The sequence below is a fragment of the Simochromis diagramma genome, unplaced genomic scaffold, assembly GCF_900408965.1.
Source record: "Simochromis diagramma unplaced genomic scaffold, fSimDia1.1 OVJJ01000150.1, whole genome shotgun sequence".
Lineage (NCBI taxonomy): Eukaryota > Metazoa > Chordata > Actinopteri > Cichliformes > Cichlidae > Simochromis > Simochromis diagramma.
In genome coordinates, this window is record NW_024387083.1 from 337,409 (window position 1) to 360,899 (window position 23,491).

Genomic DNA, 23,491 nt, shown 5'->3' on the forward strand with positions numbered 1-23,491 from the left:
AATTAGAGGGATTAACATGAGCTATAAATTTATGTATGAAATAAATATTTATTTTAGGGGAAAGTATTTTTATCTTCTTAATTTTAAGTTCTCTAAATGTTCCGTGTTGGTGCAGTTTCGGGTTTGCTTTGGAGTCCACCCATGTCTTCTCATAACGAGGATTTTCCCTGAAAATAAAATCGATCAAAAGAAAGAAAATCTCGTCTTTCTCTTATTAAACAAAATACACACTGGTGATGATTTTAATCCACGGATATGACAAGAATATTTCAGATCAAGACCAAAAAACACTTCTGGGGCCAGAATTACATCTGTACATCTTCTGTGATGTGTTTATAGTTAATACGTCAAAGATTATTTCCCACTGTACTGATATAACCGGTAAGCAATGTTTGTTGACATGTTTATTGATTGATGGATTGATTCCATCCATTAATTTTCTTCCGTGTATCTTCAGGGTCGTGGGGGGCTGGAGGTTATGCCATCTATCGTTATAGGGCGAAAGGTGGGGTACAACTTTGACAGATCGAAACAGTTCAGTTCATTTTTAAATATGAAACTCACATTTATACCCACAACCAATTTAGAATCGCCACCTAACCTAACCCCACTAACGGCATGTCTTCAAACTGTGGCAGAGTACCCGGAAACAACACAGAAAGACACGCGGAGAACACGCAAATTCAGGACCTTTTTGCTGTGAAGCAACAGTGCTAGCCACCACGCTAATTTTATTTTATTTTATTTCTAGTGTGTATGTAATTTTGAAAAAAAAAAAAAACTAAAACGCCGCTATCAAACTGTTGGAACTGTAGAGGTCATGTAGTATGTGTTCCCCCCCGGACAAAAATAACAGACGTGCGGTATAGTAACTTAGCGAACTCACGTGCACAACATGAAAAACTTTAAAAACAAAGGGTCCAAAAAGGCTAAGTTCAAGCCAGGATCGAAGAAGAGGGAGAACAAATGCATCGTAACGTTTGACGAGAAAAACAGACAGTGAGTTTGAAAGCGCGTCGCTGAAAACACTGTTTCAACATGTTAGCTAGCATCATAGCACTACCGCTGATTAGCATGGACTAGTACCAGCTTTTAGTAAATGTTTTTATTTGGGAAGCTTGTTGGAAATAAATGTGTGTAATTTGTGTAAGATTTTAACCAAATAAGTGGAGGCTTTCCCATCTTCCCACTCTCCTCGTCATATTTAAACATGCTGATGGTGTATGGTGTTCAAACTATCATATACCTGCATTTATAAATATTGTTAATTTCTAGAAATGTTATTATTTGACTAAAGTTTTTTGTTAGGTAATGTAAACCTCATAAATCAACTGTAGCCAGTCTTCCAGTTTGAGTTATAAAGGTTCTCCTTAATAAAGTACACCTTTCTAAGTCTGGCTTAATAAATCTTGGTTTTGGACTTTAATCTGCTTCTCTCTCAGGGAATATCTTACCGGCTTTCACAAGCGTAAGGTGGAGAGGAGGAAAGCGGCAGTAGAAGAAATTCGAAAGAAAATCAAGGAAGAGCAGATAAGAGTCAGAGAAGACGTGAGTCCTCATGGAAAAGAGCCCCGATTTAAAGCCTGTTTTTGCTAAACGCCTGAGCATGTTGAGAAAAGAGGCAATGTATTAAATGTGTTTGTCTCCTTACAGAGACACAAGGAATACATAAAGATGCTGAAGGAGAGGACAGAAGCTCTCGGTGACTTTACAGGAAAACTTGCGCTCTGGTTATTTTACTGATGTCTCATAATCTGTGCATGTAGCTTCATTGTCCTTTATGTGATCCTGTGTTGCAGAGGAAGGCGAAGATGATCTGGAAGATGCAATAACCAGCACAACAGAGTCTATGCAGTACGATCACCCCAACCACACAGTAACCGTGACAACCATCAGTGATCTTGACCTCACAGGAGCTCGCCTTCTCGAAGCTGCAGCAAACCAGGTAAATATTAAGGTCTGTAATCATCTGAATAGGCTATATGTGTGTGTTCTTCTAAGTTTGAAGATAACACTGAAGGTAATAATACTGCATTAACACTGAGTATGCTTGTTTTGAAGGCTAATGAGGAGCGTGACGATGAGGTGGAGGGAGAGAAAGAGGAAGAGAAAATGGTTGGAATGCCAAAAAAAGCTGGGAATCCAATACTTAACAAAAAGTAAGCAGTTTGTTAATCACATCTCTAATTGAGAGCAGGTTGTGATCAGTTGTGTCCTGCTTTTAAGATTAAAACGTTGGACTTTGTGTCCAGCGTTGGACGGTTTTTCGTTTGAGCTGGTTTCATTTGCTCAGCTAATGTCATGTCAGGATGATGCTGGTGGATGAGATGAGTTGTTCTGTTTGTAGTATTCTCAGAGTATAACGTATTTAATAAAACATTGATATTTGGTGTCCCTGTATCAATACAATATCTACACGTGAAATATCTTAATACTATGCTGCATTGCATTTAGGGATGGGTATTGATAAGATTTTCACGAGTCCGATTCCATTTTCGATTCTGTTTGACGATTCGATTCTTTATCGATTCTCTTATCGATTCTTTTTAAAAAAGGAGAACACTAAGGTCGATTAGCTTAGAACTTTGTTTTATATCTTCTCTTTGAACAAGATAGAAATTTAGGAGTAACATGGCCTTACAAACCCAACAGTGAGATCTTAAGAGATCCACAGCCTACGGCTCTTTAATGGGGTGTCACAGGGTCCCCAGGAAAAAAAATTGTAAATGTAAAATAATAAAATAAATATTCTTCTGTAGCAATAACAAAGTATAACATAAATTATTCAGTAGCAATTACACAAGAATATCCAGTAATGTCCCTGCCTACAATTAAACACATTCACTTACTGAAAATCGGGGGCATCTGCTGTGGCAAATGGGTGCAAGCCTTTTACCACAAACGTAGTCACTGCTCGGTGACATTCATCTATCCTGGCCTGAAAGGAGACGCTACCAGTAGACTACAGCGAGAACTGCCAGCATCTGAGCCAGACTCTGTCTCTCTCATCATGGTCACCTAAATGCACAGTAATGGCAGGTTTTGTAATAAGGCAGATCGCGCTAACATAATATGCACTGTTAGTTGATTATTTACCTGCCGCATTAACTGGAGAGGACGTGCAAACGTCACCGCTGCTGCTGGGTTGAGATTCATGAGTCCGGAGTGGAATTAAAAACACGACATTCATTTAAGGTCATCGCGTGTTTTGTGAGCAAATGCTTTTGCATATTCGTAGTGTTTCCTCCCTTAAATGAAATATCTACTTTGCGAGTATTGCAAGTTGCCCTGTTGTCATCTGTTCTCGTAAAGTATAATCAAACTTTTCAGCGTTTGAGCCGCTAAGGCGCCGTGTTTCCTGCCAGGTAAATGACGCTCCGCAACGTGGTGACGTCATTCGGGGCGACTGGAATCGATAAGGGAATCGTTTGCAAAAATGGCAAACAATTCCAAGGAATTGAAACAGTGGGAACCGGTTCTCAACAAGAACCGGTTTTCGATACCCATCCCTAATTGCATTCCTCTACCTCCAGAGTACACACAGCTACCTTACCTGGCCCCTCTAACTCCAGCTGATTGGTTTATTTATTTTTCTCTCTCGCTCTTTCATCACTCCAGGATCCGCTCCCTTACAACGCAGCTCAGCACTTACACCAGCAAGCGGAAGAGGAAAGGGAAGCAGGAAGGCCGAGGCGGACGGGGGCGTCTGACAGAGAAGAGACCTGGTGTCACAGAGGGTAGAAACAAAGGCGGCAGGACCAGCAAGCGTCAGAGACGTAGACAGACCGGGAAGAAAGCGCATCATCAGGACTGAAGGAGTGCATGAAGGGAGGAAGAAACTCCTGACAATGGACTTCTGCTCTTGTTAGGCCAGCTCAACAAACTGGACTTGGTTGTGTTTATGCTCACGCGTCAAACAGAATACGTGTATGCATAAAGATGATGTTGGAGTTACCTGCCCTGTGAAATCTTGTGCTCAGTTTTGTACATTTTCCAACTTTTTTTGTTTCTTCCCATTATAGTTATTTGTTAATTGTGTACTGAGTGTGCTGTATTTACCTCAAATTTGATTAAAGTAAATTTGAATAATTTCTGATGATCTCATGTTGCGGTCATATGTCACATTATGTCAGCGTGCCCTGTGAGGAATTTTGTCCCACTGTGCTCTATTGTTTAATAGGAAACCTGATGCTGTTGTCAACATCCTCTGGAGAACATCAGGAAACCAACCCTTAGCTCTGTATTTCCTCCTAGCTGAGTATCACCTGTGTTTGTGTGATCTAAAGGAGAACCAAGCAGTTTCATGTGGAACGATAAACAGCCAGCGGCTTTAATATATATTAAACACCCCCACCTCGCCGGTGTTTATTTATTTACGTTAACCTGAGCCAGCATGTGCCAGCTGTCGCTAGCATGAGCGTTTCATTTCGCTTTCTAAAGCCCATGATATTTAATACAGCTGCTCAATAGGAGAACCAATAAGCCACTGGCTCCATCTTGGTCCTGGGGTTTGTGTGCGCTTCAGGGTCTCAGCCGTGTCGGCTAAGAGCCGCCATGGATGGCACAGATGCTGCAGTTTCACTCATTGTCAGAGCAGCCAATCAGATTGATTCAAGTGTCTGGCAGGCCGGGAGGACAGAGCATGGGGAAGAGGAGGCATGTGCCTGATGGGGGTCTGATGGGCAGTTCATCCTTAATGATGACATGCTGAAGGCTGGAGCCCCTCTTGTCAGGTAATATTAAATCTTTTTCATAACAAAACCATTTTTATATATTTCTACCATCCTCAGTTTTACACTATTAAAGGCTTAATTGACATGTTGACTATTACCAGAGGCGCTGGTGCTTGTAGAAGTTGCTTGGTTACAGTGCATGTGTCTTGTGGTGTGTAGTACTGTGGAACTGCTCTGACTGGACTGTATTTCATCAGCTGCGAGTGCGGTTAGTTATCAGTGATCTTAACAGTTCTCACGTCCTGAAACAAAACCCTCTTTTTTTAGTATGCACTGTTTGCAGCTGCTCTGCTTACACCACCTTACAGTAATGTGTCACAATCACGCATTAGTGGCTCATGCTTGCTCTGTACATTACCAAATTAGATTAAATGTGCAGAAACACTTCTGTAATTTGACAGTCTTTTTTTAATAAGTCTTCCTCAAGTGTTAGATAAATATTTCTGCATATTTCCTGCTGTGGTTTCCCAGTTTTCTCTGTTGGAGGCAATGAACATCCAGGTTCTCCCTCTGCGTTCACCATGGCCCTCTCCGGCGATGAGCCCATCTGCCCCAAGTTCCAGCCCAATATCTTCGACCCCTCCCGCTGCCACGACTGCCTGCGCCAGAGGCACCTGCACGCCGGTGCGGGGGAGAGCACTGAGGTCACGCAGCAACAGATATCTGCTGCCGAGTCCGGAGCCGGGGCTAAAACCGGGATTGGGTCAAGAAAGGGAGAAGCGTTAACACCGATTTCTTCCCAAGCGGAGGAAAGAGACACCAGCAGCAAGGTGAGACAAGCAGGACGGTGATGTGCACAGCAACAGCAGCAAGGTAACCAGGAAGAGATAATGAGAACTCAATGTGCGCTGAGTGATGGGATTAGCTGGACGTGAAGAGCAGCAGGAAGATGCATTAGAGGTCACAGGTCTAAGCAGTAAGGCAGCGCAGCACTGAGATCAGATGTTCTGGTGCAGGAATCAATAAGGCACTGCTGTACTGCTTTAACTTTAATTTAATAATCTACTGATTACTCTTAAACTTAAGTACACCTGACTTAACCCTAGAGTTCGATTCTCTGGTTAAAGAAAGGACCAATTAAGAAATTCCCATTCAACTTTACATGTAAACAAAGTAAATGCGATCATGTCTGAAACTTTACTACTTGTGAGTAAATGAAAGAGAGATCAGAGACGGAGAATAAGAGCCAATGGTGTGGAGCAGGGTAGCAGTAGTGGCTTCTATTAAAAATGAATGAAGCTGGATCATTTACTGCCCTCTTGGGAATGACTTGTAATATTAGACGGGGGTTCAGAGAGGATGGGCATGTTTCTGGACAGTTTCGAAACGGCAGAAACCTGTGCCCCAGCTTCTGTTTGATATGCCTCTATGAAATGTCTGCAATAATCTGTTTATGTGCATATTTTACACCTGATTGTGCTTCTTTTAGATCCCGTAGTATATTACCTGTAGATTCCTAGGAGGTGTTGGGGATTGTCATTTTCTGGCATTTGCTGACAGTTTTCAATCATTCCTTGAGACGGCAAAGTTTATGCAGAGGACGAGTTAAAAAAAAAAGTGATGAAATATTAATGAGGAAAGCCACGAGCCAGGTCAGGTTACAGAGGTGTAACCCTAATCGAACAGCAGCACATGTGAGCGTCTGTCAGGGAGGACAGAGGGGACAGACGCTATTATCAAAACTGCTGTTCCAGGAGCCGGAGCCAGACGAAGAGGGTTTGTCATGTATGCACTCTGATGTGTACTCTCAGTGAACCTTCACGTGCCGGTGGAGGCGCATCACTTCCTCTCCTCTTTTTGTGACTTGGAGAGATAGAGGGATGGAGTTTGCCGCAAAATTGTGATTTGTCCATGTCTTTCCCTCTCATCCTATCAGGAGGATTCTGATGGTCTGTCAGTGGTGAGCAGCTACTGCGATGTCAATGGAGGTCATCTGGGTTATGGGGAGCCCTCTTTGTGCATCCTGAGCCCCGACTGCGAGCTTTATATCTGCGAGGCTGACGACGACAGCACAGACAGGTAAGAAAGAAGGCATCGTGATGATAAAAGGAGCTGCAATGGCAATTCAATGACTCTAAAGTGTAGTGTGAGAGTTTGTGGAGTTAGATTTAAAACGTACTGTAGTTTATATTGATCTTCCTGCATTCACCATGCTCTCTGACCTGAAAAATGGCTTAAGTTTTACGACGTGTCTATTAAACTGATTAAATTTTCTCCTTTTCTCTGACTTCTTCTCTTGCTTTTCACTCCCCACTCTCGATCTCTCACCTCGTTCATCTCTGCTCTCGTCATTCTTCTTCCATCTCCTCTTCCACGTAGCTGCCGTGAGCAGAGCGACTACCAGGAGTTCAGTGGCTCAGCCAGTGCAGAGGACGAATACCCACCGATCCATCGCCACCTGGTCAAACTCGATATGACCCGGCTTGACCCGCCACCCCACCGGCCCAACCCAAGGGCTTGGATGGATGACTCTCGGAGCAGAGACAGCTTCAGTAGACATTCGGGTACTTGTAGGCTGACATTGTGTGTTGCTGAATCAATTTCTTAGAACATTAGACTCATAAACCAAAGCAAAATTATAAGAAAGAGAGAAACAGAGGTAGCAGAATCGCCAAAGATATTTGCAAATACTCCGTACAGCGGTCGACTGAGTCTTTAGTAAACTTGTGACTTGCTGCAATTGACCAATCTATATCCAGTTACAGCCAGAGGTGTTATTTACTTGGCAATACTATTTGCTGTCATCAGGTGAAGTGTCCAAGAGCAATTATCAGTAATACAATATAGCTCGGTTTGTGTCAGGAAACCTCTGGTAGTTGCTCAGAGGTTGAACTTTGACCTTTGCTTCTCTTATTTCTGTTACCGTTGCTTCTTTCTATTTCATCCTATTTAAAAAATATTTTCTTCTCTTCCAGGGTTGAAAGAAGAGCGAGAGAAGCGCGAAAGTGGCTATTTCTCGCTGGGGAGGGCAGCAGGTGCCCGTTCGCTCCATGACAGCAGCCCACCCGCTCCGTTCCGCCACTTCGAGCGAGGCCATCCCATCTTCAGCAACAGGAACGTCGAGCCCAAAGACATCGTTCCCTTCAGAAATCCTAATCTTGGTGTGGCTTCTCAAAGGCCGATACCAGAGGCTGTGGATGAGGACGTGGATGTGGAAATCCCTCCTCCTGACCCATATGAAATTGCAGTTGAGGTCGAGGCACAAGTTGGCCCTCGCTCTCCGAGCCCTACTCCCTTTAAAATAGCGGAGTCGCTGGCCTCTAGCAGACGAAAGGGTTTCGGCAGTTCATACGGCCGTGTAAGCCCTTCTTCTCCCGTCTCTTCCTATCAGCAGTCGGGGTCATACAACTCCCCGAGGCAAAGCTCGGCTCTGCAGTCTCGCTCGTCTTCTCCCTCACGTGGAAACCCGACATTCCGACGCAGCGAATCCATCGCTTCCCTCAGCAGGACTAACTTTGACGGTGGGGGGAGGTCTCCAGGGAGGGAGCCGGGGTCTAGAAGCTCCTTGCAAGGCACACATGGGCAACGTATTGAGTCGGGAACCCTGCCAAGAAACTTCAAATCGTTTGCCAGTTCAGTCAAATCCCAATCCAGCATGATTTCTGATTTTAGGAGTACCTTGCGAAAGACGGAAGCAAATGGGTCTTTAAGTGGTCGGGGTGGCGACTCCAGGAGCTCATCTCCGCAGAGGAAGGACTTTAACAGTTCAAGCCAAATGCCTCTTCACAAAACTGAAACCAGCACTAGTTTATCACATGGACGTGTGTATAACAGAAGGACTTCATCTCCATCAAGAAGGACTTCTGACAGTCGCAGCTCCTCACCGCCAAGGAGGACCTACAGTTCATCTAGCCAATCACTACTTCATAAATCTGAGTCCGTTATGTCTCTAAATGGACGCAGTCACCACGCACGCTGTGGGTCCCCGATAAGAGAAGGTTATGATATTGAGAGCCAGGCTCTGTTGCGTAACCCATCTGTTAGAAATGGGCAGAAAGATCAAGAACAAGAAGTCCCCATCCATCCGTCTCCATCTAAAAGAGGTCATGATACACCAAGTCATTCCATACTGCGTAAGACTGAATCAAGCCCTGCCAGGAGCAGTCGAGGTCGGGATAGCCGTTCTTCCTCTCCTGGAAGGAGGGGTTATGACACCCCCAGCAGGTATCAGCTGAAGAAAACAGACACCGGTAGCTTATTACATGGCCGTAGTCGTGAAAGTCATAAATCTCCCCCTTTGAGGAAAAGCTACGAGACTCCTACTCAGCCTTTGCTGCACAAGTCTGAATTTAACAGCTCAGTCAGAAGTCATGATAGATACAGCTCGTCATCTTTAAGGAGAACTTTTGATGCTTCTGACCAACGTTTGGCACACAAAACAGAAACTAGCAGTTCCTTCAACAGCAGGAATCAAAACAGCCGCAACTCCTCCCCCTCTAGGAAAGACAGCAGTCATCCACCGGGGTACTCAGTTCTCAGAAGTGCCATTAATGGAGACTCTGGTAATTTCTTTCAGAGAAAAAACACCCACGCTGACACAAAATCCAACTCTGATCGCTCACCACGCTCATGGCGAGATTCAACTCATTCCCTCCGCAGCTCCTCGTTATCTCGGGCTGCTTCACCCTCTAGACATGGTGGAAGTGGCAACAGATCCACTGCTGTCACCTTGGAACGACCAAGGAGCCCAGGCAGCAACAGATCCAGTGTCGGTAGAAACATCCGCGAAGACCGCTGCCCTTCTCCTAATGACAAGAGGACCTCCCGTCATCCTGAGAGCCCTTCACTTCCTATTCAAATGCAGAGGCACACCTCGTCGCAAAGCTCCATGGAGTCCTCTGAGTCAGGCCGGCTCTCTGTGGGATCTACAGGGCGGAACAGGGAGGCGTATGCCATGATAGCTGATGTACCGAAGGTCAAAATGATCCATCACAGCGAGGCCTCCAGCCACGCGGGGAGGCTGCAGAACCAGCAGTCCGTCCGAAGACAGGAGCTCTTCAAGCCAGCCAGGTCAGGACTCATGTTACACCTGCATATGTTAAACTGAGCATTTGTTGAGTGGTATGATTACTCGCCAACATTTTCTTGGAGGATCTATAATCTCTTGCCAGCTTTGCTTCTTCTACTCCATTCAACTGGATTAATTAGAGACACTAATAACCTGTCTGCTGTTTCAGCCACTCCTTGAGCAAGCTTCCCTCCAGAGAGTGGGAAGATACAGGAGACACTGAGAGAGAATGGCACAGTGGGTATCTATCTCGAGCTCACTCCTCCACCTCATTACAGGTAGGCTGGCTCAGGCCCATGCCAGTTAATTAAAGGATGTAAGAAACCCACGTTTTTTTTTTTAGCTTCTTGATTTAGGTATCTGAAAGTAAGCAGTAGGGCAGACTGGGAACAGAGAGTGCAAATGGTATAGAAGGGTGTAGGAACTGATAAAACCTTGCAATGGCATTTATTGTTATATTATATTATTAATATATTATATTACCTAATATGTTAATGCCTAACTTCATCTACCACATACCACACATCAGGTTTAAAAACAAAACACCTCTATGGATGGGACATGTTTGCTCAGTCCCGTATTGATTTGGTTAATAACTACAAGCTGTTCTTTTCCAGAGATCGGGCAGTCCCACAGCGGATGAGGGCAGTTCTTGGAAAGGTTATTATCACAGATCCGAACAAATGCAGGTATGTTTACACAGCAAAAATATTTAGTCTTGCTTACTTGCACGCCTTGCATGTGCCACATGTATTTTGCGATTCACCATAATAAAACTGCTGTTTTAATTTTACTGCAGTCCCGCCTATTTAAATATCCCTTTTTGTCACATATTTACCAGTGTTTGCACAGCTCCTGTCTGTAACTGCAAAAGCTTTTTATGTGCTTAAGGTTAAGGTTGCTGGTGTGTCTGTTCCTACACTCTTTAAATTCTCCTTTTAACAGCTGACAGTCGCGTGTCTATCTTTTTTACCTACACCCTGCAGTCATTTCACAACACTGACTGAACTCTGTCAATTGTGGTCTGCTGGGGCATGTGTTGAAATTCCTGAACTGAAACCAATAGCTACAAGAGAGGCTTTTGGTAGAGGGTGGGGGTGCCACTTTATGTGCAAGAGATTTTCAGACGGGAAAATGTGGCAAGTCTTTTTTGAGAGTTTAGAAGAGAAAGCTTGTCTAAGCCAGGGAATGTCAGGATTTTGTATTTGCAGACTAGGACTTTAGATTGACAGACTTCCCCCCCCCCTCCATATCTTATCTTGTTGGGAATACCTGTGTGGCTTCAGTCAATAAGGAGGGTAAAATTTTCCATGGGAGATTCCAGGGAGACTCAGATTGATCCCCACTTTCTCCCCCGCAGGAGCTCCCCGGACCCCGTTTTCATAGCCAGGCAGTTTTTTGGGGGTGGTGGGGGCGACGGAGTAGGTGGTAGGCTTGTTTTCTGAACAGATCTTCGCGGACCCGCCCAGGAAGTGACAGACAGACAGAGAGCAGAGAGCAGCGAGCAAACAGGCAGCAGGGCTGAAGCGCTACATTAGCTCCGCTCCACTTGTCACAAAGTTGAAAAATAGTTTTTGCTGTTGTTTTTAAAACGCGAAAAACTCGTCCGCGTGCAGCGACATGGACGCACTCTCCCCTTAACGAGGCGGGGTACGTGCTCGGGACGCTGGCGGTTCGCTTGATTGGGTTAACATGGGTATGAATGGCGGGGTTTCATCTTAACTTTTCCTGCGATAAAGTAAGGTGATTTTTTTTAAAATAGCTAATTAAGCTTGTGCGGTAACAGTACTTTTGTCTTTATCTCACCCTCCCCGGATCCTGTTATCATGACGGTAAGCGGCACCCTCCTTCACTGTACGGCTGTACTTTGAAAACACTTTGTTTTTCCTGCTTGTCACGTCTTCCTGAACCTCTTTACTTTTCAAACGAAGCCTCTCGGCTAGCCGTTCACTCGGCTCGGTTGGGTTAAAGTGTTTAGCTAGTTTATCATAGATGTTAACGTATATTAGCTTTACAAAGCTAGCTAGTTTTAATGTGGCGAGCGTTTGTTTGACTTCGAGGGGTGTGTACATGAAGTTACCGCTAGCTTAGAAGTGACTTTTATTCGTTTAGTTTTATTTGTGGTTCCTTGTTAACGTATGGAGAAAAACAAGTAAAGTAACTGCTCTCGAAACGAAATACTTGACACTGGTTTCAAAGCGTGGTGTAGTTTCCTCCCCTTTTACCCTACTGCTACTGTTTACAGTAACTGGCACTAGCTTGTAGCTTGAACTGTGTGTGCCTTTTTTTATAGCCAGCTGTGACACATGTCCTCTGGTTGCAAACAGGCAGACGCTGCCAGGCAAAGCTGGCAGGTGTTTTTTAATAACCTATAAGTACTGGCTGTCCAAACAATAGTAATTTAGGAGTTGGCCTTACAATGAGTGTACTGTATACCGGGGCACTCTCATTAACAATAAGAAAAAAAGGTGAAACCTGTTTAACTTTAAGGACAAAGCTCACCAGACAATACGTCTTTATAGTGACAGGAAACGGGAGATGAAAAGAAGTGATGTTGTCTGTTCATTTGACTGTTTTCCCTTCTTCAGTTTATGACCTTTTCAAGCAAGGTCACGGTTCTGATAGTATAAGGGTTTACTGCTTAACAGGTGTCCGTTTTTCTACGTCAACCATCTGCTTCCTGTTTCTGCTCATGGGCATGTTTTGACATGATGTGAATAATTTGTAATAAGGTTTGACAGATAACTTTCTGTTGTATTTTAGACTTGTCTTTTTTGTTTTTTCAAGGCATACAATCAGTGTTCATTATGGATTTAAAGCCATGTTTAGTTCGATTGTTTTTCTTAAACAAAACCTATAACAACAGAGCTTAAATACAGTAGCTCAATAAAATAAACAGAGAAAATAGCACAGTAAGGTGCAATTACACCTAAATGAGGAACAGAATTTAAAAAAACAAAATGCTCTCTGTGGGGAAAAAATAAGTCTGGGGGAAAAAAGTAAAATACATTAAAAGAGCTCAGTGAACAAAGGTCTAAATATGATGCTCGACTGTGTGTGTGTCTACACCCAACAATGCTTCTCAGTTGAAGAGCTCAACATAATTAAATTAAGAATAAAAGGAAACTGAGTTGGATCTGTCAAATACATCAAAGTCGTGTTAACTTGGGGTTTCTCCCTACATTATTCCTGTTATACTCTGTTGTTGGGAGTCATCAGACTGTATCATTGTTAGATTAAAGGAGATCAGTGGTATATATTAACTGGCTCAAACAGAGAGAAAGTGGGCGGTACCATGGCTTGCAAGAATGCAAGTACATAATGGAACATAAATACAGAAAAGGGGTAGTTAAAGATGACAGGACAGACGAGAGAAATTATATTAAGCATACAGACTTGCAAACAGATGGGAGAAGAACAAAGTAAAAAAGAGTGGAAAGTCGTGGGGAGCAAGATGCCAGTTGGAGATGAGCTGACAAATGCAGACAGATTTAAAAAGCGAGGAATGTACTTGTTGGTGAATGAGAGATAAGCCAAGTGAGGAATGTATTGCTTGGAAAAAGGAAGAAAAAAGAAGCTGCTGGCTAATCTTCTAATCTGGGATCACCTCATCTTGAGGTACCTAGCACATGTTTTCCTCTTCCTGTCATCGTGTTTGAAGCTAAAGCAGACCTGCTGCAGTTCAATAGAGCAGCACCCTGTTACGTAAACACAGTGCTGTTGATGTATATAGATTGTTGAGTGAGCTCAATACTGTCTGCTTTACCATCTTGTTAAATGTAAAGCAGTAGAGGATGTAATATAATATAAACTGCTTTAACTGATTTGGCCTATCACTTCTTCACACTGGAAACCAAATTATGGCCTCTGTGGCAAAATAAGTCAGGAGTCTCTGGTCTTTATGTACAATGATAACATAAACCTGTAGTGATGTAGTTCCTGCTCATAACATAAATGTTGTTGTAATTATACTACGCTACCCGCTCTTAATATGGGGTTGTGTGGTTTGTCCACCCTAGTTCATTCTTTCTGTTTCTGTTCACTTTCGCTTTTTCTTCCTTCGTTAAAAAGCGTTGAACTTTTGTTGCATTTTCTTTGGCGACTTTGACTTTGTTCTGCTTCACAGCCCGACCTCCTGAACTTCAAAAAGGGATGGATGTCAAAACTGGACGAGAGGGGGGAGGTAAAGTGCAGCCAAGTCATATCCTCCTGTCACTCCTTCTCCTTTCCTAGCCTCTTCCCAGCATCACTCGTTCCTAATGAGAGAGGCTGTTTGTAAGGCGATAGCAGCAGATTATCTTTGTTATCATGTTAATAGCTTGGTGGCTTGAGGCATAACAGGTGTGTCCTCTGTTTGAATGAAACGCTTGGGTGGGTGAGAGAGCTTCTCACTTCACACATGCAGGCTTCCTGTTCCGCCCGTGTTTGTCTCAGCTTTTACAGACCAGGCTCGCTCAAAAAAAATAGAACATAGTAATAATTCTGATACAGTCTTAGATGGCGTGTTATGTTGTTGTGTTTTCAAGCCATGTGAAAAAAAGACTTTTCAAAGGAATATGCAGTCATGTGAAAAACTAAGTACACCCTGATTGCTTCCATTCAAATGTTTGCCTTGATTTATTGATCATCAGCAAGTGTGAGCGTATCTAAAAAAATAGAAGTTTTGGTAGTTTTCTGCTCTAGGCGTAGGTTTACAAAGTTGGATCTGAACAAACTACAAGACGTCTGGAGCAATGTCCTTTGGACAGTCGAGACCAAAGTGGAGATGTTTAGGCCTAATATACACCGACATGTTTGAAGAAAACCAAACTCAGCGCATCAGCGCAAACACCTCAGACCAACTGTTAAGCACGATGGTGGAGGTGTGATGATTTGGTCATATTTTACAGCCACAGGACCTGGCCACCTGCGTCAGTCATGAACTCTTATGCATACCAAAGTATTCTACAGTCACTTATGAGACCACCTGTCTGACAGCTTAAGCTTGGATGTAATTGGGTCGTGCAACAGTGCAACGATCCCAAGCACAGCAGCAAATGTACTACAGAGTGGCTGAAAAAGAAGGAATCAAGGAGCTGATATTGCCCAGTCAAGGTTCAGAGCTAAGCCAGGACCTTCAGAAAGTTATGCATAAAAAAATGTGCACAAACCTTAGTGCACGGAAGCAATGTTGTAAAGAAGAGTGGGCCAAATTCCTCCACAAAGACGTAAGAGACTGATAAAGTGAAACAAAAAATTATTCGAATTGTTCCTGCTAAAGGTGGTTCTACAAGCTATCGAATAGGAAGTACTTAATTTTCAACTGGACTGCATAGAGGACTGAAAATCTTCTTTTTTACCTGTCTACATATTTGGCCTTTTAGAGTTGCTGCTTCCAGTAATTCAGTCTTTGTTTCTTTAGTGGAAGAAGCATTGGTTTGTTCTGACTGATGCAGGACTCAAGTATTACAGGGACTCCACTGCAGAGGAGGTATGTATTGAAGCAAACTTGCATTATTTATGTAGACTGTATAAAAGATGGACAAAGCTTATTGGTCAGAAAAGAAAAGCTAATGTTAGAATTGCTTTAATCTTGCATTCTGCAGCAGTTGGGCGATCATATGGCTGGAAATAGAAGTCTATAGAAATGACACTACTGCTCACTTGATTTATGACCTCATTAAATGTTTTTCTAAAGGGTTAATGGTCCTGCTCACTTGTTTTAAGTGTCATTAAATACAGTATAATGTCCTCTTTCTAAAATATGGTTCCATTAGACTCAAAAAGTGATGCATGGTGGTCAACATGTCACTGCCATATGGGTGGGCCGTGGTTTTTCAGTCAGGTTCACCCCTGTAAGGTTGTGAAAATGCTCAGCTTGAGGCCTAAAAGTGGACTTGGTCAACCAGTGCATGACATTATAGTGGTTATGTCCATCTTTTATATGCAGTCTAGTTTGTTTTTTTGTTTTTTTTAATGAGAATATGAATTTGTAAGAGAAGTATGCAAACCATGTTCCTGTGGTTTATGTACAGAAAGATGACTTGGATGGAGAGATTGACCTAAAATCCTGTGTCAATGTGTCAGAGTTTGATGTGGAGAAGAACTATGGGTTTCAGATACAGGTGACTGTTTTTGGCACCTTTTGTAGACTGTGACTGTTTTTCATCTTTATATCCACCCATTCTCGTCTTCCTTATCAGTTCCATACCCGCTCAACAGTTCCTGCTGTGTTTTCTTACTAATCACGTCTTACATCTCTGTCAGTATCTCTTCCACCTCTCTCTCTGTATATCTCTTTCATTTTTTCCTCCTCCCAACCCTATTACATAATTTTTCTTTTTCTTTTTTGTTTCCATAACCTATATTTCTTTTGTGTTTCAGACACGGGAGGCTGCATTCATGCTGTCTGCCATGACAGCTGGGATCAGGCGGAACTGGATAGAGGTTTTAAAGAAGTGTATTCGGCCCAGCAGCTCTCCTGACATCACACAGTAATTATGAGCAGACATGTTAACATTAACATTAAAATAAAAAGAGTGTTTATTATCAGGTAAAAACATGGCATACAGTCTGGACAATATTGTTTTGAACTATAAGTTTGTGTGTAATTATGGCAAAATGTAGTTATGATTAGACACACAGGGGTGGCTCCTAGAATCAGAATAGTTAGATAGTTTCAAAAAAGAAAATCTCTTTCTTCCACTCGTTTTTACAGAGGTGGTATTCTGGGGAATACATATGGCCAAACCAGAGGAATGCATATATCTTGTAACTTGTCACTGTTCTGCCTGATCACAGGCAGATAGACTTACAAAGAAACTCCATAAAGACCCAAAATGTCTCCCACACACTGTCCAACATGAAGTATTTTGACATTTCAAAAAGTACTTTGTTCTTGAGCAACTTGTGGGAGGTGTTTGTCATAGTAACCATATAAAAATGGATTTATTTAAAAGCTAAACATCTAATAAACTCTTAGTGTTGCTTACAACCTCTTGCCTTGAAGGGCAACATCTAAGAAGGCTGGGCTGAAGTGCTAGCTTACACTAAATTCAAGAGTTGCTTGCATCACATTCTTGGACATTTTCTGTTGACCACACAAGAGTCTGTACATGTACCAGCAACCTGACAAGTCACTTTCTGCTGTGATGGTTCAAAATGAGTCAAAGCGTAATTATTTGGATTATTAATGTTCTGCTTGTGTAATGACTCACCAGCAGCTGTGTTCATGTGAGTGTTCATGCTGTAGAGCAATGTTCAGTCCTGATTAATCTCTGCTGATTTAAATTTGATTTATTGATTTTCTTTTTCCATTATGTATAATTTTTTTTTTAAAATTTTCTTTTAAACTTCTCTAGATTACCCGACAGCGACAAGGAAAACTCCCACGATCGCGTTTTGCTGTCCTCTCGTCGACCGACATCGCGCCATGGTGAAGCTCAGTCAGAAGTCCTGGCCTCCACCCCATCTTCTCATCGTAGGTTTGACTACGTTGAGCTATCCCCTGTTCCCGCCTCTTCTAGCCTTCGTCTTGCCAGTCAGAGAGAAGCAGGAGAGGGGCAGGGGAGAGAGCACAGCCAAAGGCAGGAGGAGAAGAACACAAGCAGCCAGTGGGATGCCGTGCTGTCCAGGAAGGGCACCGGATCAAACCAAAAGCTACGCATGGAGGAGGAAATCGAGAAGAAGTGGACCGAGTTTGAACAGATGCCCTTAAAGGAGATGAGCTCCTTACCATCAGTGGGATCACGTGCTTCCGGCCAGACAGCCAATGAGGCGCTGCAGAGGGAGGTAGTGCGTGGAGATGATTTTCCAATTTGCACATGACATAAAATGCAAATTAACTCTTCATCGCTATGGATGAAGTAAACACTTCTTATCGTTTTCCACTGCTTTCGGATGCTTTTCAGCAGTGTTTTCCATCTCAAATAAGATGAAGCACGTGATTCAAACGGACGGTGTGGGATTGAGAAGGACCCAGATAGTAAACTGGAAAAATACTGCTGAAACTCATGCCTGCTTTTGGTCTGTGTGTGATGTGGACTTTGTTTTGAATGCGTTTGCATTTCCAAATCCTAAGGCTGTCTATACCTGACACACCTTACTATGATTTATAAGCACAGAGAATCCCAGCATATTTAATCTTGAATTACAGTTTTGTTTATATATAAAGAGAGTTGAATGGTTTTTCTTAAACTTAAACCCTGTTAGACCAACTTCATAAATTCAGCAGTGAATGGGGTTAAAGGTCAAGCCCAAGGTAGCTCTGGAGTAAGTGTTGGTGTCATTGGACTGCCTGTAGGAAAGAAATGACTCAAATGTGTGTTGCAGTAAAATGGCACATTGATCAGCTTTCTCCACCAGCTTTCAGTAGGCTTTACCTCCGCCTTTTTCTTCTCTCAGGTGGCGTCACTGAGGCAGCAGGTCGAGCAACTACAGCGGAAGGGAGGGGAAGGCGGCGGAGGAGGTGTGCGGGGTGGTTGTGGCCCTGAGGCACCCTGCAGCCGCAGCCTGTTGGCCATGGAGCGTGCTCATCGGCAGGCTCTGGAAGAGCTGCAGAAGCAACACGACCGCCAAGTCAAGGAGCTGGAGGTCCAGAAGGACAGGCTGCTGCTGCAGGAGGCCCAGGACACAGCGCGAGGTCAGTCAAAAAGCACATCAGCCACATATTAACTGCTAAATTCTGAAGCAATAGCCGCTGTTAAACTAAACTTTTACAGGTTTAATTTAAACTTTTACTGACATTACTATAAATGACCATGATTTTTTGTAGTAAAAGACATAATGTGCAGTGCCTGCCTGTGAATGTTCTTAGTAGAATTGATTTCTACTGTATTATGCCACGTCTACCTGTATACATCCTTCTGTTTTAATGCAGTTGAAGGCTGTGAAACATGTTTTCACCGTGCTTTCAACATGCTTTCAGTCTTTCTTGATAACTTTCCCCTTCTCAGTAAAGTTATGGTGTGATAATGTCACTTACAACAGAAAACATTGTGTAACACTCGAGTTTGTGTTTCAGTGATGGAGGCTTTGAAGAAGAAACACAAAGAGGAGCTGGAAAGAGAAGTTGAGAAAGTGAAGAGGCTGAGCAGCGGCGCGGTGGACTCACAGACTCTGCGAGCTCTGCATCAGTACGTAACTTTAGATCAGATTTTGCCAGTGACTTAAAGATGTACTGGGGTCACACTGATACTTATGGAGACAATGATGATGTGACGGATGATTACATAACCTGTTTACTTGTTAAACGGTCAGAAAGCGGCTTAAACTTCCACTGCACCCTTCCTTTTAGCTCGGCCTTCATTGGTAATTTATGTGAACATGTCCTTTTGCTTTTGAGTGGGAGCTACGTGGCCATAAAAGGGTATTCTGTTAAATAAAAGTTTGAATTTGCAGACTCGTTGAAGTAAGGCCATTACCACAGCCGCCTCTTGGTCCTGTCAGGCGCTTAAGGAATGCGGAAGAATTTGGTCATGGATTAGTTTTCTTTTGTAAGCGTCGCAGGCCTTTGACACAGACTGTCTCAGTGGCTGCAGCTGGAACCTGCATTTTAGGGCTTAACTATGTTGCCTACACTGCATTTTTTACCTCTGCATGCTCTTCCTTATTTTTGTGGTCATTGGTTATAAGTAGCAAAGAGGTTTTAAAACCACAGGAGGAAATACTCAAGTCATGAAGAAAAAAAGAGCACCACGAAGGAAACCTACTATACTCTAGTTATATTTTCATAATGTGAAAAAAGGGGTTGTCCAACTCTATTTTTTTTATATGAAATATATATTGTTTTGTGTAACTGCTGCTGATGTGTAATAGAGTAAAGAGAAACTTGATGTGAAACGGCAGCATTGAAGTTGTTGTATCAGTGGTTTGGTTCACCGAAGCCCCGACGTGAACACAGTTTTCTTTGTGTTGCTGCAGGGCAGAAGCTCAGGCCTCGCAGAGAGAGCTGGCTGGACTGTCTGAGCGCTACTCTCAGAAGTGTCTGGAGCTAAACAGAGCTGAACAGAACAACGCAGAGAGGGAACGGGAAATCAGCCGCAAGGAGAGAGACATGGAGCAACTGAGGAAAGAGAACCAGGTGGGTCAGCTGCAGTAGACTCAGCTGGGAAGAATGATGCATTCACTTTAAAGACCCCAACTAAATATGTGTATGCAGATTTCTACAAACAAACGGCCATTACTTGAAATCACAAAGGCCAAAATTTTTCATCTTTAGGACTTAAAGGCCCGTTTGACAGAGGAGATGAAACGAATACAATCTGCCATCGGAGATCACGGCTCAGAGGACAAAAACAGGATGCCCTGCGAGCTAGAGGTAACAACTCTTTAATGTATACCTGAAACTGAAAGCATACCAGGCACTTCTGTATCTGCTAGGACTTTTTTTTTTTTTTTTTTTTTTAAAGCAATACCAGCGTGAAACGGTTGTGAAAATCTGCAAGTTGCACTGAGAGCTGCAGCATTAGTTTAGAAGAACAACAATAACTGTCAGCAAGCCTAAGAAATGGCCTGCTGTATGGGTGTGTTGTGCTCAGCTACATAAAGATACCTGTTTGTAGTCAATCTGATGCTGTAGATGAGGCATTCAAATGAGTACCTGTTATACTTATTATTTTCTCTCATATCTATACTGTTGAAATTGTGGATGCTTACAATGAACATTGCCAAAGATTAGACTTTGCAAAAACTACTTTAGTAAAGTCCAGCGAGCTGTAAATTCCACTACAATCTATTTCTCTGTCGTCAGTACATTCGGCCTTGGGTGAAAAATAAATCTCTGTGAATATAGTTCACTGTAACAGCTGTAGATTATCTAGCATGATTTATGCATTTGGGTCACAGCAAACATGTCAGCAGTACAAACCTCTCCAAATTCAACTGGAGAATGCAGAGTTTGAGTTGGACTCTACGGTAATCTGTCAGTGTTTGCAGAAATATTCAAGAATATGCTTCAGCCTGACCGTTTGGCCTCTCAAGTAAATGACAGTGGTGTTTCGGCCCTTATCTACAACTACATAAATTACAGTGCAGGCTGTTTTGTCATTTAAAGGAAACGCCCACAATATGTGTTTTTTATTTTTTTTGTTTTTTTCCCAGGTTCTACTCAGGATGAAAGACAACGAGATACAGTACTTGCAGAAAGAGATCAGCTGTCTAAGAAATGAGCTGCAGTTCCTTAACATGGTAGTGTGTGTGTGTGTGTGTTTGAGGGGTGGATTTTTTTCATGAATTTACCAATAGGCTGTAAATAAAAGATGCAAGTAGTTATTGTGACCTCCCCCATTGTGTTGTGCTCAACATTAACCCCCAGGTTTTGGATTTTCGCTGTTGCCTTTTTGGTGTTTTGAAACAAGGTGTGTTCAGATGAGACGGTAGAGCTTTTAATCAAATGCTAGCTGGGTTAGCAGGGCGCATCTCCGCCCTGCTGCTCCGTGACTTGTCTACAAATACAAGTTAGTTTTTGGCTTGTCATTTTTGGCAACTGCGGCAGTCTGCTGTCATTCAGAACAATCTCAGTGAGGTTTTTGGCAGCACCCTCTTTGTGACCAGTTTCACCTAGCAACAGCTACCAACCACTTTGGTTGGTTTTCTGGGGAGTACAAATCTTTCCCCCTCATCGAGAGGTTTCCAACCATTAGTACCATTAGTACCTACTCAGATCGACTTGTACCGAGGTGTTTTTTTTTTCTTTACTCAAATGAGGACCAAAATTTACTAAATGAATCACCATGCTCTGTAGAAGACATATTGACTTTTTAGGTCTGAAGAGCACTGCCATCTTTGATGTACAGTCTATAGGTGAACGCCAACATTGTCATAGAAAATGCAGATCATGAGTAATTTAGCTAGTTTAAAACATGCATGCAAGATGTTTTTTTTCCCTTCACAGTGGATGTGATGTCACTGAGATAGCCTGAGAGATTTTCTGTCACTCTGCTCCGCAGGAAAAACAGCTGGCCTGTAAGCGATATGGAGAGTTGCAAGAGGAACTGAGTGGGATGAAGGGCCGAAATGAGCGAGAGATTCAGAGTCTAAAGGAGCACTTGAAGCTGGCTATGGCTGCTCTGCAGGAGGGGCAAAAGCTGGGGAACAGCCTGGACCACTGAGAGAATACTTCTGGTACTAAAGCTCTGTCAGACATAGTGACCAGTGCGGACTGATATGGAACAGATGTTTTCTCGTTTGTTTGTTGTTTAGGAGAACGAAAGGATGGTTACTGTTTTTGCTGGACAGTCCCTGCTGTGTGGAGACTTTGATAATGCCTTAAATTTTAATCACTCTGCCAATAAGAGCACAGGAGAGAAGTTTGCCTTCGTTGCTTTCTATTGTGTGGTTATAGTTGTGAAAGAGCGTATTTAAACCTGAAGTATGACCTTTTTCCAAGTAGTTTTGTTCCTTGATGTAACCAAGTACTTTCAATGCATAAAACTGTGACTCAAATCTGAAAACAATATTTAAAAACTAAACAAAATCTGCAGTAAAATCACATCTGGCTTTGAAGCCCAGTCTCCTGGGGAAAAACCGTGTTTCATCTATCAGTTTAGTACAACCTGCTACCTCTTTGGACGTTGTTACTGCTTAAACCATGTCACCAGGCTTCATAAAGGTCAGAAAGCTTTGAAGGCAACCTTCTCTCTCTAGCTTAATGAGCAGCATAGAGTAGCCATTAGCTGGTTACGTTACACTGGGCCATATATAATGTACAAAATTGCACTTTTAATTTTTTTTTATTTTAAGTTTGGCTTTTGTTGGTTTTGAGTGGAAGCGGTGTGTATGAGTGCGCACTTGGTCTGAAAACTGGAAAGCTTTATTGAGTATCTTTTTTGTTGTTGTTGTTGTTTTTAAATGTGGTATTGTAGATAAAGACTTCATACTGTATCAGCTTTTTCTTTTTTAATTTTTGGATGAATAAACTTCTCATTGGCCCTATGTGCTGCCTGAGACGGCAAAGGTCGGAAGAGCTGCTGTCATCTCAGTTTTCTGTATTACAGCTTTTGAGGCATGTTTACTTTGTGAAAATGGCACACAGTACTTAAGAAACGTATTTGCTGTATTTTTTTTTTTTCTTTTGAACTGGGAAACTTGCTGATGTTCTGTCGGGTTTGAGAATATAAAATTCAAAAATCTCTATTGGGATGAAAACAGGACAAGACAGCAAAAAATGTTTAATTCCTTGGCGGTTTAAGGGGGGTGGGGCTGGATTGGAAGTTGATCTGTGATCGTACAGAAGCAGATTCAGCTCAGCTTTCTTTGGTTGCTTTTAAAGGCTGTTGAATGAATGTTGTCCCGTATCACAGATGTCCTCAGTTTTAAGCCATGGCTGAGAACTCTCAAGCCTCCAGTCTCTCCTGATCATTATTGGCATACTGTGTGCCACCATCACAGCAAATGACAGGTGTTGCATCAATGAGCCAGTTTTTTTGTATTGACGGTATGTATTGCGATAAAAAGAATTATCTAACTTTTAAAAACGTGTTCATATTTAATGTACAGTAGAGCCTTTGTCATCTTTGTAAATAAACATTTTTGCAATCAATAAAAGACGTTCAACAGCACATAATGTACGTTTCATTTCTGTGATATTGTATCCGCCCAAAACCTGCAGACGTTTGTGTTTTTCAGTTCTGTGCTTAATCTAATGTAAGGATAAGTTTCATAAAGAAAAAAAAAACCTGCATGGTGTTGGAGATGTGAGTATAGATCCCACTAAAGGCTGTCAGGCCTTCATGCCACCCTCACAGAATCTATTTCTCACAATTTGGTCAGA

The 23,491-nt window shown here is 42.6% G+C and overlaps 2 protein-coding genes across 3 annotated transcripts; both read left to right on the forward strand.

The window, feature by feature from the left end:
• The first annotated feature begins 654 nt into the window (after positions 1–654).
• nol12 (nucleolar protein 12) lies at positions 655–4,093 on the forward strand. Its single transcript, XM_040045861.1, has 6 exons — positions 655–999; positions 1,443–1,548; positions 1,654–1,702; positions 1,800–1,945; positions 2,062–2,159; positions 3,619–4,093. Exons 1-6 carry the CDS (start codon positions 896–898, stop codon positions 3,812–3,814), a joined length of 699 nt encoding a protein of 232 aa, XP_039901795.1. The 5' UTR covers positions 655–895; the 3' UTR covers positions 3,815–4,093.
• A 5,637-nt stretch (positions 4,094–9,730) lies between these two features.
• On the forward strand, positions 9,731–23,279 carry triobpb (TRIO and F-actin binding protein b). 2 transcript variants are annotated; one of them, XM_040045852.1, is made up of 14 exons: positions 9,731–9,743; positions 9,911–10,019; positions 10,359–10,430; positions 13,868–13,924; positions 15,143–15,211; positions 15,756–15,845; positions 16,105–16,214; positions 17,082–17,511; positions 18,124–18,361; positions 18,743–18,854; positions 19,642–19,801; positions 19,940–20,038; positions 20,821–20,907; positions 21,669–23,279. In XM_040045852.1, exons 3-14 carry the CDS (start codon positions 10,425–10,427, stop codon positions 21,828–21,830), a joined length of 1,620 nt encoding a protein of 539 aa, XP_039901786.1. In that variant the 5' UTR covers positions 9,731–9,743; positions 9,911–10,019; positions 10,359–10,424; the 3' UTR covers positions 21,831–23,279. The 2 variants fall into 2 exon arrangements, with proteins under 2 accessions (XP_039901786.1, XP_039901785.1); XM_040045851.1 differs by lacking the exons at positions 9,731–9,743; positions 9,911–10,019; positions 10,359–10,430 and adding an exon at positions 10,827–11,573.
• Positions 23,280–23,491: the final 212 nt, after the last annotated feature.